Source organism: Pristiophorus japonicus, chromosome 18, assembly GCF_044704955.1.
Source record: "Pristiophorus japonicus isolate sPriJap1 chromosome 18, sPriJap1.hap1, whole genome shotgun sequence".
Lineage (NCBI taxonomy): Eukaryota > Metazoa > Chordata > Chondrichthyes > Pristiophoridae > Pristiophorus > Pristiophorus japonicus.
This window is the reverse complement of record NC_091994.1, coordinates 16,235,074-16,251,055: the sequence shown is the minus strand read 5'-3', so window position 1 is coordinate 16,251,055 and position 15,982 is coordinate 16,235,074. Positions and strand designations below refer to the sequence as shown.

At 45.9% G+C, this 15,982-nt stretch overlaps 1 protein-coding gene across 1 annotated transcript in view; it reads left to right on the top strand.

Annotated features, from left to right (window-relative positions):
• The window catches only part of LOC139229153 (interleukin-6 receptor subunit beta-like), a 63,988-nt gene that overhangs the window by 24,223 nt on the left and 23,783 nt on the right, over positions 1-15,982 (top strand). Inside the window, exons 3-5 of the mRNA XM_070860815.1 lie at positions 2,448-2,580; positions 9,447-9,628; positions 13,464-13,621. Coding sequence (XP_070716916.1) covers positions 2,448-2,580; positions 9,447-9,628; positions 13,464-13,621 — 473 coding nt within the window. The remainder of the gene's footprint in view (positions 1-2,447; positions 2,581-9,446; positions 9,629-13,463; positions 13,622-15,982) is intronic.

Sequence of the window (15,982 nt, the reverse complement as noted above, 5' to 3'; positions counted from 1 at the left end):
GATCACCTCTCATTCTTCTGAACTCCAATGTGTATAGGTCCAACCTACTCAACCTATCTTCATAAGTCAACCCCTTCATCTCCGGAATCAACCTAGTGAACCTTCTCTGAACCAGCCTCCAATGCAAGTACATCCTTCCTTAAATACGGAGACCAAAACTGTACGCAGTACTCCTGGTGTGGCCTGGAGAGATGCGACATTGTGCCTTTATAAATCCAAGTCTTCCATTTATGCTGGTAGATACATTGCCACCCTTATGAAAACCTCCCTAAAATAAAGCTGAGAAATCACCCAGTAAGAGAGCAGTGCAGTTGGACATTCTGGAGGAGAAACTGCCACTTACCCGCTGACCCTCTCAGAAATCAGGTTAGTTCTTAACTCCTGCAGTGATATCCTTTCTCTAACACTCTCCCTCCTACACGTCAGCACTTTAACCTCGTCGTGCATAGGATTTGCGCTGATGCCAAACCATTCAACAGGCAAGTGAGATACTCCTCGCATTCCAATGCTTTGACCCTTTCCCTCTCCGTGTAAGTGACCCCAGGAATGTTGCCGCCAGTTTCTCTCATAAACACTATGTTTGAGCCTGTGTAGAACTGAGGGCTAGACTTTCCCGAGAGCCCCTCAACGCCCGATTACCCGCCCAGAAAAAACCACGAACGTTTTGCAAGCAACGCTGGCGAAAATCTCCATAACCAAGTTGAGAAAATGGACCTTGCACCAGTATTCTCGACAGTTTCTCGGTGGGGAAACTGAGTGAAATGGGCGGTTCTTAAAATGTATTTAAAAATTTAGTCTGAGGCTGCGGTTGGGCCTAAGGAGGGGGGAAACGTTTTTTTTAATTTTCAAATTTACACAAAAAAAAAAGTTATAAAACATTCCCAAGACACTTTTAAAGCTAATCGCCATTTTACAATTAAAAAAAAAAATAAAGAACCTTTAACTTATCTTTCTTTGCAGAGTACTCACATACCGCCCTGTTTAAGCAGCTTTCACAGGGCGGTTCCCTCGGCGATCTGGATGGGCTTCCGTTGAGGTCAAACTTACGCCCTGGCGATTTTCTCGGTGGTGCACATTGGCGGTTTGGTCCCGGCAGGAGTTTTCAGATTTGGGCGGTATCATTAAAAAACTGAGGGGGAAACATTCGACGGGCGGTTTCTCTCCCAAAAACAGCTGTACCGCCGAGAAAACCACCGAAAACCCGCCGCAAATGAAGGTGAAAGTTTAGCCCTTAGGCTTCTACTTACAAGAGTCCATTATTGATAAATTTGACAGAGAACCATGACGGTGGGGTGGGGGTGGGGGTGGGGGGGGGGCGGGGGCTTCACCCCTCCCTCAGTGACATCGGTCATCAGGCAGAGGTTGTCCAGCAGCTGGGGCGTAGCAGGGAAAGGAGAAGATAGGACAACTTCCTCGTGAGGTGACCACACGCACCCTGTGGATGCTCAGTCAAGTGCAACTGTCAAGACTGAGAGCGATAGATTCTTGTTGGGTAAGGGTACCAAGGGCTATGGAGCAACGGAGGATAAATCAAGTTGAGGTACAGATCAGCCATGATCTGATTAATTGGCAGAACAGGCTCGAGGGGCTGAATTGGCCCCTCCTATTCACAGCTCATTCCTTGATTCTCCTGCTTGCTGAGCGCCACAGCCCATAGGTACCAGAAAAGGTGGCACCGTGGTCTGCCCTGACCTCTGACCCCGACCCCCCCACCCCCACCCAAGGAGCAGCTGTTTCCACCGGGAAAGGTAAGGTTAAAATCACCCCCAATGTATCTCTAATCTTCTGATGGTTCATACCCTCGGGAAACTGCACCTCACCATAAGTCAGTGTCGTTGGTAGAGCAGAGAAGGAAAATGCTGTATTGTCCTGTGCCAACCCACTGGCTACTCCTTCTCCAGCCACTGAGGCAAATGCGGTGAGGGCCTGGGTCCTGCCCCCTCCCCCCCCCCCCGCCTCCATCCTCACCTGTTACCACAGCTTCCTGCGGCTGCCAGTAGGCCCTGGGACGTGGGAGTAATGCCGTTCAGGGTTCCCCCATGGACGGAGAGGGCCTTGCAGCAGCTCCTCCTCCTCCTCGTAAAAAAAAAACTTGGAAAAATCATTGGGGCCGGGTAAAATGCTGCTTAAATCACTTTACGCCACTTCCTAACTATCTCAATTGCTTGACATGTCGCTTAGTGCCGGGTCTGCACACCGCAGGCAGAACTGGCACTTGGGAAATTCACAAGGAGGCGGGTTCAGAGCGGATAATAACAACTTTTATTTATATAGCGCCTTTAACGTAGTAAAATGTCCCAAGGCGCTTCACAATTTTACTACAAAACGGGATACCGCCCCACTGTCAATCACGGCCATTTTGACAGCGGGCCCACCTCGAAACTTACACAGGGCCGGTAAGATTCCGGCCAATAATGCCAGATATCTTCATTTTTATTTTCTTCCAGTTCCTCCAAGGAAGCCACGTCTTTTATTCTGCACCTCTTACTGGACTTCATTTTCGATACAAAGCATTGCTTGTAATTGGGATCCAGGACCTGATGCATATCTAGAAACAAACTTCACGCTACATATATCCGAGTGAGTAATCAGATTCAGCATTTAACTTTGTTTGCTCAAAACTGACAGTGATGTTAAGTCTATCAATGAGAGTTCCTTGTTCTACAAAAATAGCATAGGGAGGGTTTCAATTTGACCTGACATTGCAAACCCCATCAAACCCAAAGCTGAGCGAAGCAAAGATGAACCAAGCATTCTCCATTCATATTTTTTTGATACAATAGTAATTAATGGGAAAACTATACTGATTTGCCACAATTAACGTTTTTAATGACTGAATTTGGCTAGTAACCCCATTTAATTGATACTTTTTACGATATTTTTGTTTATGTTTCTCACTTATATTTTTGTACACTGCAGATGAACCATTTTGGTCACTGCAGTATCACCCTCAAACAAACTCAGGTCAGCTATAACATAGTCTAAATGCAGAGTAAAGCTACATATCTCAACAACATGTCTTGGCCACAACCTCAAAAGAACACGTCCAAACGTACTGGTCTGAAATTCTGTTTGTTAGAATCATAAACCACACCTGGGGGCCGAAATTGCCCCTTTCCTTCAGGCCTGTTACCACCGCAAATTGGCGGCCATGCTACGGAGTGGGGTGGCCGCCAACCTTTGGTGGAATGGCCGCTGCTCGCCCAATTGCCCTCCCGGATTTTCCGAACCCCCGCTTACCGCTCCGCTGCTGCCGATCTGTCATAAGTGCGTCATCACCGTGCGCACCGCTGATCTGACCGCACCCCCCCCCCCCCCCGACGGTGACATTCCCCTCGGAAAATCTTTGGCCCACCCGGCGGTGCCAAAACCAGCTTTTTCCCAGTGGTCCAGTGAGGCTGTGGCCTTCTGCAGTGGAGGTGTGACTTCCCTTTAAGGGGAGGGCCTACTGCCGCCGCCGCCATGTTTTTTTTTGGTCGGCCGACTGCCATGTCGGCCCGGCAGTTGTGCCGCCGGGTTTGGCCGGGCCGCCAACAGGCCCAGTGGGCCGAAGTTTTGAAATCACGAAGGCTGTCCCCTTTAAGTGATGGGGAGAGCCGTGGTGATGAGGCACCGTGATGAAGTCATCACGGTGGTGCCTCTGCTCCGCACCCAACTTCTGCCCCTCAGTTGCTGTCACCGCCGCGTCTTTGCCCCTCAGGTGTAGTCACCGCCCCCATTATGACCGACTTCCGGATCAAAACAATTTTTAAAAAGCGCCGAATGTCGCTCAAGAGGCGACCTGAACTGCAATAGCGGTAAAAACCATCGAAACGGGATGGGAGCGCCACATTTCGGGCAGGGGGCAATTTCTACCCCCTGATGTACTAATGGCCTCTCTGAGTGAGATTGCCAAATTAATACTGCATTATGAGCCATGAGGTGCCACATAAAAGGTTACTGTACAAGATAAAAGTTCACGGGGTTGGGGGTAATGTATAGAGGATTGGCTCACTAACATAAAACAAAGAGTCGGGATAAATGGATTCATTCTCTGGTTGGCAACCAGTAACTAGTGGGGTGCCGCAGGGATCAGTGCTGGGACCCCAACGATTTACAATCTAGATTAACGACTTGGAAGAAGGGACTGAGTGTAACGTAGCCAAGTTTGTTGACGATATACAGATGGGCGGAAAAGCAATGTATGAAGAGGACACAAAAAATCTGCAAAAACAGGCTGAGTGAGTGGGCAAAAATTTGGCAGATGGAATATAATGTTGGAAAGTGTGAGGTCATGCACTTCGGCAGAAAAAAAATCAAAGAGCAAGTTATTATTTAAATGGAGAAAGATTGCAAAGTGCTGCAGTACAGCGGGACCTGGGGGTACTTGTGTATGAAACACAAAAGGATAGTATGCAGGTACAGCAAGTGATCAGGAAGGCCAATGGAATCTTGGCCTTTATTGCAAAGGGGATGGAGTATAAAAGCAGGTAAGTCTTGCTACAGTTATACAAGGTGTTGGTGAGGCCACACCTGGAATACTGCGTGCAGTTTTGGTTTCCATATTTACGAAAGGATATATTTGCTTTGGAGACAGTTCAGAGAAGGTTCACAAGGTTGATTCCAAAGATGAAGGGGCTGACTTATGAGGAAAGGTTGATTAGGTTGGGCCTCTACTCATTGGAATTCAGAAGAATGAAAGGTGATCTTATCGAATCAAAACGTATAAGATTATGAGGGGGCTTGACAAGGTGGATGCAGAGAGGATGTTTCCACTGATGGGGAAGACTAGAACTAGAGGGTATGATCTTAGAATAAGGGACCTCCCATTCAAAACAGAGATGAGGAGAAATTTCTTCTCTCGGAGGGTTGTAAATCTGTGGGATTTGCTGCCTCAGAGAGCTGTGGAAGCTGGGACATTGAATAAATTTAAGACAGAAATAGACAGTTTCTTAAACGATAAGGAGATAAGGGGTTATGAGGAGCGGGCGGGGAAGTGGAGCTGAGTCCATGATCAGATCAGCCATGATCGTATCGAATGGCGGAGCAGGCTCGAGGGACCGTATGGCCTACTCCTGCTCCTATTTCTTATGTTCTTACTTATGTTCTTATGAGTGCAGTAGATCCATATCCAGTGGACACTTCATTGAACTTGCCAAAACCTGCTTTACATAAGACCCTTAGCGTCAGCAGAGAGGGAAAGATTTTCATCCCATCAGTCCTGGTTGAATGCAAGATTGGGTCGCAGAGATCAAAGGACGGTGTTTTGATGCAGCCTTGGACACCTTTCCACATTTCTGTTGACCGTTCTATGTGGCGTGAGTTTGTCTCCTGTGTCAAAGGTAAAGGGCCTATGACTTGTTATTTTCGATTTCAGTGGTGGCACGGCCAGCGTTCACTGTAAACTGCACTTTGTTCTGCGTGGCATGTTTATTTTAATGCGTGGTGCATACAAGATTGTGTTGGTGATTGACAGGGTAGATGCTGAGAGGATGTTTCCCCTGGCTGGAGTGTCTAGAACTAGGGGGCATAGTCTCAGGATAAGGGGTCGGCCATTTAAGACAGAGATGAGGAGGAATTTCTTCATTCAGAGGGTTGTGAATCTTTGGAATTCTCTGCCCCAGAGGGCTGTAGATGCCATTTCTCTGAATATATTCAAGGCTGAGATCAATAGATTTTTGGGGTCTAGGTGAATCAAGGGATAAGGGGATCCGAAGGGAAAGTGGAGTCAAGTTTGAAGATCAGCCATGATCTTATTGAATGGCGGAGCAGGCTTGAGGGGCCGTGTGGCCTACTCCTGCTCCTATTTCTTATGTTCTTATGTGCCTTTACATTTCTGCGCATGCGCGGTATTTACAGTGTAAAAACCGGTGAGCGGGCTGCGCGGGCCCTCGCAGATTACTGCGCATGCACGCACCTTAGCGGGAACGTTGGGCACTGCCTATTTAGCAGCTGTGGAGGAGGTAGTAGTCCCAGCAGCCGTTTGTCTGCTAATACACTTGCCGATAGTATTCATCTCAACACCACCTGATCCTGGCTGAATACTCGCGCTCACTTGGCATCCACAAAAACAATCTGTATAAAAACCGGCATCACAAGTAATCTTCACAACAGCAATATCTGTGTTGCTATCCTTAACACCACCTGTAACCATTGCCTAGAATAAGACCTCTGCAGGCACTCCTTTAATGACTGTTTAGTTTTTGGTTGACTATATTTAACATTTCTGTTGACGTCGGTGCAGAATGCATTCTTTTCATCAGTGAAATGAAACCAGCGTGGAGGCCCCGACCTGCGTGAGAACACCAGCGGCAGGTCGGGGCCATAAAAGGAGCGGAGATGCGGCGGCCTGGGAGCAGTGTGGAGGCGTGCCACTTCAGGGAGCAGTGCGAGCTGGTGCAGGAGGGCGACGGCAGCAAGGTCCAGGTCGATGATTGGAGCGTGGGCAGATATAGCAGGAGCGGCGAGAGACTGTGGAGGGATGTGATCGGGGCCCAGTAGAGCATGAGTTCGGAGCCAGGGGCCCAGGGGCAGCACGGGCCAGCCCACACTGTGATATGTGTGTGCGCACTCGGTCCGTGCAGCAGAGCAGGTCTCCAGCTGTCTTGGTTAATCCTTGCCACTGGACCAAGACCTAGCTCTGTCAAGCCCGTGTGGTGGTTGGTGTGCAACGACCACCACACGTTAAAAAAATACGCGCACAGGCATCTTACACCCTTCAATATGTAGTTCGGGATCTGGAATATTAGGTCCTTCACAGGACCTGCGAACACATCCTTTTTTGGCGTGGAAGCAAGTCATCCTCGTTTTGAGGGATTGCCTATGATGATGATAGATTATCCTAAAGAAGTAGAACTAATTGATATTAATCTTTACAATTTACCTCGATCACTGAAAGAGTGGTACTTTGGACATGGGTGAAGGTCGTGAAACTTTAGAAAGAGATTTTGAAGCACCGCACCTTGTATACACGGCCAGGTCTCTAGTCCACTGCCAATGGGAGTGGGCACAGAACTGGCAGACTCATTATTATTATTTAATTTTACAGTTATTTCATTTCACAGTTTCTTAATGTCGCATCAGTGTAACCAATGGCTACTACTTATCAACCAAAAGCCATCACTTATTTTAGGTGCGTCAACTCTTAGTCCCTCTTCAGCGATCAGCCTTTTTTGGCACGCTACTTTTGATGACCTCAAATGGTACTACCCACATCTCCATCGCTGAAGCTGCCTCCAGAAAGCTTAGTTTCAACTTCTGGGACGACGATTTTTATTGTTTCAACAATCGCTTCCTCTTCACCCTCGTGAACCCTCAGGGTCACCAGTCACCATCTGCCTGTTGCTGAGCTGCCTTGCCACGAAACCATTGAGTGTTTGGTCGCCGCTAACGTTGGCGAAGGGGAGGTGCCAGCAGAGATCTCCGGGCAGGTTGGATCTGGCTGCACAGACACAGGTGATGTCTTGGGCCCTCCGAGTGCATTCCGACTCTCGGGAAATCTCTGGCTTATCTGTGGAGTGACGAACAATCACCAAGAAAAGGCTTGTCATCTGATGGAGAATGCTTCTCTCACCTCTTCCAGTGTATCAGTCTCTCCCTCTCTCTTGCATTGTAGCTTTTCTTGTCACTCTATTTTATCAATAGTAAGATGATAAATGCACCTCTGAACTCCCCTCTCTTGTATTTCAAGTTGCCACGTGTTAAACAGCTAAAGATTAAGGGAGTAAACAAAGACTGAAGGAGCTAAGGAGTTCCACAGTTTTGAGATCCTGAGAAAGAATGGGTTTGATGAGGAGATGGATAATAAACTTTGATTTCAACACAGTGGAGATGTAGATAGGAGGAATTGCATGTAGGATAGGTTTTGGAGCTGAGGAGGAACAAGGTAGGAAATTTCACACAAGCACAGATAAGATAGATTGCAACTGAAGCAAAGACTGATGTTTAATGGTGAGGGAAGGGTCACCTATGAGACAATGAGCTTTTTCTTGTATTTTGTTAAGGAGTGCAAGATAGGTGTTAAAAGATTAGCTAACTCGCACATGCTGCCAATTGGAGTTAAGCAACAAATAACTTTCTTTTTTAATGTTTTGCACCTTATTGGACTGACAGTACAGGTTACTTCCGGAGCGAATTTCCTGCAAGCTTCTCCCACTTTCCTGCCATATATCCGGTGGGATTTTGGCGGCGTTTCCCTCGTACTTCCAGTCAGGTGGCGGTGAAATGGGTGAAGCTCCGAGAAAATTCCTGACTTTATTCTATAAAGGTCAAATCCTAATGCTACGAGATTGGTGCATCAAATCCCCGTGACAATGAAGAAACGGCATCATGTGTCCAGCTCAGGATGGTGCATGACTTGGAGGGGAACTTGGAGGCGATGATGTTCTCATGCACCTGCTGCCCTTGTCCTTCTAGGTGATACATAAGAACATAAGTGCAGGCAACTCTCAATTATCCGGGGATTGGGCTATGCCAGGTAACCGATTTCTCCGTTAGAGCGAGTTGACATTATAAAGTTAAAACTTCAATGAATACATACTGTGCAATCAGCTACAAACAGTAACAAGGCAGTTAAGTATGGACGTTACCAGCATGCATGCAGGTGGCCTCGAGGAGGAGATTGTCCAGTTCCAGAGCACGATGCCTTCCCTGGCCGAAAGGACTCCGACGTCAGCGGCGGCCGCGAGAAACAACGGCTGCAGCAGAGCGCACACACACGGAATTTTAAATATCGTTACAACGGTTTCCCGTTGCATCTGTGTGCGGATAATTGAGAGTTGCCTGTAATAGGAGCAGGAGTAGGTCATACGGCCCCTCGAGCCTGCTCTGCCATTTAATACGATCATGGCTGATCCGATCATGGACTCAGCTCCACTTCCCTGCCCGCTCCCCATAACCCCTTCTTCCCTTATCGGTTAAGAAACTGTCTATCTCCGTCTTAAATTTATTCAATGTCCCAGCTTCCACAGCTCTCTGAGGCAGCGTATTCCACAGACTTACAACCCTCAGAGAGAAGAAATTCCTCCTCATCTCAGTTTTAAATGGACAGTTCTAAATGATAGAGGTCGCGGGTTTGAGAGGTACTGCCAAAGAAGCCTTGGCGAGTTGCTGCAGTGCATCTTGTAGATGGTGCACACAGCAGCCAAGGTGCGCTAATAGAGGATGTGTAAGCCAGTCAGTGGGGACGCCGATCAACCAGACTGATTTATCCTCGATAGTGTCGAGCCTCATGAGTGTGGTTGGAACTGCACCCACATCAGGCAAATGGAGACTCCTGCCTTATAAGTGACAGAGAGGCTTTGGAGAGTCTGGAGGTTTGCCTCGATGCAGAATACCCAGCTTATGACCGGCTCTATTAGCCATGGCATTTATGTTTGGTCCAGTTCAGTTTTGGGTGCGTATACTTAGTATATATGTGAAATACAGGCAACTTTATTCTAAAGTTTTCTATTTCTTGACCATTTCAGAACTATTGGAAAATGCAATGCCAGATATTTAGAACCAAGGAATTGTACTACAAGTAGGATCAAGAATTCGTGCATGGTACTCGTTTCAAATTTGGTTTCTTACCATGACATCTGGGTGACTGCTAAGAATGGGCTTGGCACAGAGACCTCCAACCACATGTGCCTTGATGGCATGCTAATAGGTAATAATAGGAATGTTTCATCATATGTTGAAAACTTACATTAAAATGATAGTGATCCCGAGCTTTCGGTCGCCTGCCACTTTAATTCTCCGCTCCACTCCCACTCTGAACTCTCTGTCCTCGGCTTCCTACACTGTTCCAATCAAGCTCAATGCAAGCTCGAGGAACAGCACATCATCTTTCAATTAGGCACTTTACAGCCTTCCAGATTCGATATTGAGTTCCAACAATTTCAGATCATAACATCTGCCCCCAGTTTTTCAGACAGCAGTATTTGATGGTCCTGCTTTTCCCATTGATGCCTCTGCTAGGCCTATCTTTTTTGTTTCTTTATTGTCCCATTACCATCTCCTTTTGCCTTGCACCATCATCCCTTTTGTCATTTAACCTCTCCTGCCTTCCACCCTATCACAGACCTTCCCTTTTGTTCTTTCTTCCCCTCCCCGCTTTCCCTGCCCCTACACTTGCTTAAAATTTGCCTGTCACATCTCTAACTTTTTCCAGTTCTGACGAAAGGTCATCGACCTGAAACGTTAATTCTGTTTCTCGCTCCACAGACGCTGCCTGTTTGCTGACCATTTTCTGTTTTTATCCAGACTTCCAGCATTCGCAGTATTTTGATTTTGTTTTAAAATGATAGTCCTGTGGCGTGAGATTTTACTAATTTTTGACAAGAACAAGACAGATTTTTTGGTTTATGTAAGATTAACTGAAAAAAATGCATGCAGATAGAAATGACAGCTGATTTGCTCCGGAAATGTAAATCGATCACAGCCTTCTGTAACTTTTCTGAATAAAAAGGTTAATGTTGAATATAATTTAATCTTAAAGGTCCATTACCTTTTCAAAATAAAGAAAACATTGGTGCAAAACTTTTATTTGAAATTAGTAGTTTCTTTATATTGTAGAACTGCTTCCATGAGAAGTGGTTCTTTAATATGCTAGGGCTGCTGGTTTTAATACATTACAAATGGACATAGAAACATAGACATAGAAAATAGGTGCAGGAGTAGGCCATTCGGCCCTTCGAGCCTGCACCGCCATTCAATGAGTTCATGGCTGAACATGCAACTTCAGTACCCCATTCCTGCTTTCTCGCCATACCCCTTGATCCCCCTAGTAGTAAGGACTACATCTAACTCCTTTTTGAATATATTTAGTGAATTGGCCTCAACAACTTTCTGTGGTATCCCTTGCCATTTGCTGCTGGTATTATGAGATTATTCTTTGCAACAGAGGAGGCTGAGGGGAGACTTGATTGAGGTGTATAAAATTATGAGGGGCCGAGTCAGAGTGGATAGGAAGAACCTATTACCTCTCGCAGAGTGGTCACAAACCAGGGGGCATGGACTTAAAGTAATTGGTGGAAGGATTAGAGGGGAGTTGAAGAGAACTTTTTTCTCCCAGAGGGTGGTGGGGGTCTTGAACTCATTGGCTGAAAGAGTGGTAGAGGCAGAAACCCTCATCGCATTTAAAAAGTATTTGGATACTTGAAGTGCCGTAACTTACAAGGCTACGGATCAAGCGCTGGGCAGTGGGATTAGGCTGGATAGCTCTTTTCCGGCTGGCACGGACACGATGGGCCGAATGGCCTCCTTCTGTGCCGTAAATTTCTATGATTCTGTGGTTGAAGTATGGGCCCAGCAAGCACCTAGTGAAGCTGCTGGCTGAAACTAAAACAAAACAAACCCAGAGTATTGTCAGCTCTCTCAGTAGGAACATGCACCTCGCTTCCAGTCCTTTTGCGTTGTCTTTGCTCAGCCAGCGATGTCAGCGCCAGCAAAGTGCACTGCCTCCTTTCTTTTATTGGCTTTGCAATCTGCTATTGTCAGCCACATGCTCAGCAGTACCCCAGTGAGAACTGCGTGAGAACACCAACGGCAGGTCGGGGCCATAAAAGGAGCGGCAAGCGGCGGCCTGGGAGCAGTGTGGAGCCGTACCACTATAAAGGTACAGCGCGAGCTGGTGCAGGAGGGTGACGGCAGCCAAGAGTAACGTCATCAAGGTCCAGGTCGGTGATTGGAGCGTGGGCAGACACAGCAGGAGCGGCGAGGTCGGGGCGAAGGAGCGGCGAGAGATTGTAGAGGGACGTGATCGGGGCCCAGGGGAGGCGTGAGTTTGGGGCCAGGGGCCCAGGGCAGCACGGGCCAGCCCACACTGCGATATGTGTGTGCACTAGGTCATGCAGCAGAGCTGGTTTCCAGTCATCTTGGATAATCCTTGCGATTGGACCAACACCTAGCTCTGTCAAGTCCGTTTGATGGCTGGTGTTCAATGGCCACCACACATTAAAAAAATCCATGCACAGGCATCTTCCACCCTTCAGCATGTAGTACAGGACCTGGAATATTAGGTCCTTCATTGAAACATCTGTGAACTCATCCCTTTTTGGTGTGGAAACAAGTCATCCTTGCTTCGAGGGACTGCCTATGATGATGATGAATATCCCTGTGTAGCAACTCTACATTTATTCTTACAGACACCAAAAGTTTCTAATAGCAAGATAATGCATAGCAACTCTAACATTTTCAAATAATCTTTTTCGAAATGACGTCCCGATAAACTTGTAATAAAAAAGACACAACCATGAATCTTCCAACGTGATTGTCACCAAATCCATGGTGCTCGATGACTGCCAGTTCCCACATTGATAGCTGCTGCTGCCATACTAGCAGGCTCAGAACAGAATAAGCACACTCCATTAAATGATTAATGCACAATCAAAATCTTAATAAAGTTTTTGAGGACTTCCACAGCAGATTCAACCTCAGAAATTACTAATAATGAGTGGTGTAAGCTTCACCCTTGTGGGTCATGTCTCCAAAAACTCTGATTTGACTAGTTTGTAATCACTCCCAGACATGCATATTGTGGCATGGGATCAATTATCTTTCGTGACTTTAGACTGAAATGACAGTGAAGGTCTGAACCTGCTAGTATGCCAAAATCTGAGGTTGGAATTATTGTCCCTCTACTCTGCCCCTAAAGAAAAAGCACCTCCGACTACAACACTCAGATTTTCCATTTCCCACACCAACCAACCTGCGATCTGTCTGTTTTGGTTTGGGACTGGCCTAAGCCATTTTACACAGGATCCGTCAGGCCAACAAAGAGAGACGAGACTTCCATTCCATCAGTCGGGGCTGGCTGTGAATCCAGTGACAAAGAGGGAATGGCCATTGCGTGATCCATTACAGCACTCACTACTCCCCTCCGCCCAAAATGGAATTATTCTTATGAGAGTTGATCTTAAGTAGTTTCTATTGTAACACAGTAGCATCAGGAAGATTGAGCACTATCTAGTCTGAGTCAGTGCTTGAAGCTTGAAGTCATAAGAACAGAAGAAGTAGGAGCAGGAGTAGGCCATTCAGTCTGCTCCACCATTCAATAAGATCATGGCTGATCTACCTCCACTCCACTTGCCTGCACTATCCACATATCCCTTGATTCCCTTAGCATCCAAAAATCTATCAATACAAATTGTGAAAATGGAAATATTTCTCATTATCCCACAATGATACCCTTCCACAACAGGGGTGAAATTGGTCTTGGGGGTTAATGCAAAATGGGCGATCGTGAATCGGCAACCCATTTTACACCCTGCCTGATTTTCTTTTCTCATTGATGTCAATGGAAAAGATAATTGGGCCGGTGTAAAACAAACCGCCAAATTAATCTGCCACCCAAGGCCAATTTCATTGCCGACATTTCAAAAAACAATTAGTGTTGGTGGTATTGATCACTTTTTCAACCTCCGCTCCTCAATGTTACAAAAGTAACATTTAAGTTGATGCGTAAGGAGCATGAAGCAACTAATGTTTTCTTTATTTCGCAGTAAAATTCAACGCTCCTCAAATAATTGAAGTGAAACAGAATGCACGGCAAAGTGATTGTTTGCTCGGAGAGTGGGAGATGCCCATGGAAATGGTCAAGCACAGTACGGCTGCATTTGAGATCCAGTATAAGGCACTTGAGGAAGACAGATGGATCCAGGTGATTTTTCTACATTAAAAACAGGCATTTTAATTATTGAACTTATACCTGTACCTGTTGCTAAATTAACAAAGGAATGAAATGCCATGGCACAGTTTAGTATCAGTTTCTTAATAAGAATACCCTTTTAACATCTTAAAAACAAAATTCATATCTGAGCATTCTTATTAAGCGATGTTTAATCATTCCAATTAACTGCAGCTTGTTCCATAATACTTTGTTTACGTTAAGACTTGCAGCTGGATTACATTGTTGAACAACTAGTTATTGCCTTCCTGCCTTTAATTAGAGCATTCAAACTAAAAGAGATTTACTCAACGGATTAAATTCACAATGTTTATAGTTATAAATAGCAATCAGTCACTTTTTTGTGGCAAGCGGTTGACATGAAAGAAAGACAGACTTGCATTTATATAGCGCCTTTCACGACCAGTGGACATCTCAATGCGCTTTACAGCCAATGAAGTACTTTTGGAGTGTAGTCACTGTTGTATTGTGGGAAACGCGGCAGCCAACTTGCGCTCAGCAAGCTCCCACAAACAGCAATATGATAATGACCAGATAATCTGTTTTTGTTATGTTGATTGAGGGATAAATATTGGCCAGGACACCAGGGATACCTCCCTTGCTATACTTCGAAATACTACCATGGGATCTTTTACATCCACCTGAGAGGGCAGAAGGGGCATCGCCTGATCCGAAAGACGGCACCTCCGACAGTGCAGCACTCCCTCAGTACTGCACTGGAGTGTAAGCCTAGATTTATATGCTCAAGTCCCTGGAGTGAGATTCGAGCCCACAGCCTTCAGACTCTGAGGTGATTGTGCTACCCACTGAGCCACAGCTGACATGAGGACACAAGAAAATATGGAAAGAAAGAAAGCTATTTGATCTATCAACCACTCCTAACAAGAATAACTAGCATTTTTAAAGTTCTTTTAACATAACAAAGCATCCTCGGGCATTTCACGTGAGGAGTTAGACCCGAGTAGAAGTAGGGAGAGGAGTTAGAAGAAAGGTCCAAAGACACAGTGAAAAGGGTAGGTTTTTAACAAGTCTTTTGAAGGTAAGAAGTGATGTGGCAAAGTGAATTGGTTTTGGAAGAGAATCCAGAGAGTGGTGCTAAGCAGGCTGAAGCCAAACTCTTTTTTGGTGAGCCGTTAAACCAAGGCCCCATCTCCCAATTCATAGTGACGTAATGATCACATGGCACCATTCAACGAAAAATGGATAGTTCACTTGGTCTCCTGTCATTATTTATCTCTCGACCAAAACAGATTAACTATTCACTTCTCTCATTGCTGATTCTGGGAGCTTGCTGTGCGCGCATTGGCTGTCGTGTTTGCCTATCTAACAGCAATGACTACATGTCATTGGCACTGAAGTGCTTTGGGATGTCCTGAGGAAATGAAAGACACTATTTAAATGCAAGTTCATCGTTCTTTCTGAATGAGTCAGAGATAAACAAATGATCGGAGACACATCGCCCCAATGCTATAACCTGACCAAGTTGCAATTTTCATTTCAACCAGTTCATAGAATTGCAAAAGGAATGATTTGGCAATGGATATCCTGATGTGGCAGTGTTGCAGCAGGGCATTCGATCATAGAAACATAGAAACTTAGAAAATAGGTGCAGGAGTAGGCCATTCGGCCCTTCGAGCCTGCACCACCGTTCAATATGATCATAGCTGATCATGCAACTTCAGTACCCCATTCTTGCTTTCTCTCCGTACCCCTTGATCCCTTTAGCCACATCTAACTCCATTTTGAATATATCTAATGAACTGGCCTCAACAACTTTCTGTGGTAGAGAATTCCACAGGTTCACAATTCTCTGAGTGAAGAAGTTTCTCCTCATCTCAGTCCTAAATGGCTTACCCCTTATCCTTAGACTGTGACCCCTGGTTCTGGACTTCCCCAACATCGGGAACATTCTTCCTGCATCTAATCTGTCCAATCCCATCAGAATTTTATATGTTTCTATCAGATCCCCTCTCATTCTTCTAAATTTCAGTGACTATAAGCCTAGTCGATCCAGTCTTTCTTCATATGTCAGTCCTGCCATCACGGGAATCAGTCTGGTGAACCTTCGCTGCACTCCTTCAATAGCAAGAATGTCCTTCCTCAGATTAGGAGACCAAAACTGTGCACAGTATTCAAGGTGAGGCCTCACCAAGGCCCTGTACAACTGCAGTAAGACCTCCCTGCTCCTATACTCAAATCCTCTCGCTATGAAGGCCAACATGCCATTTGCCACCTTCACCGCCTGCTGTACCTGCATGCCAATGTTCAATGACTGATGTATCTTGACACCCAGGTCTTGTTGCAACTCCCCTTTTCCTAATCTGTCACCATTTA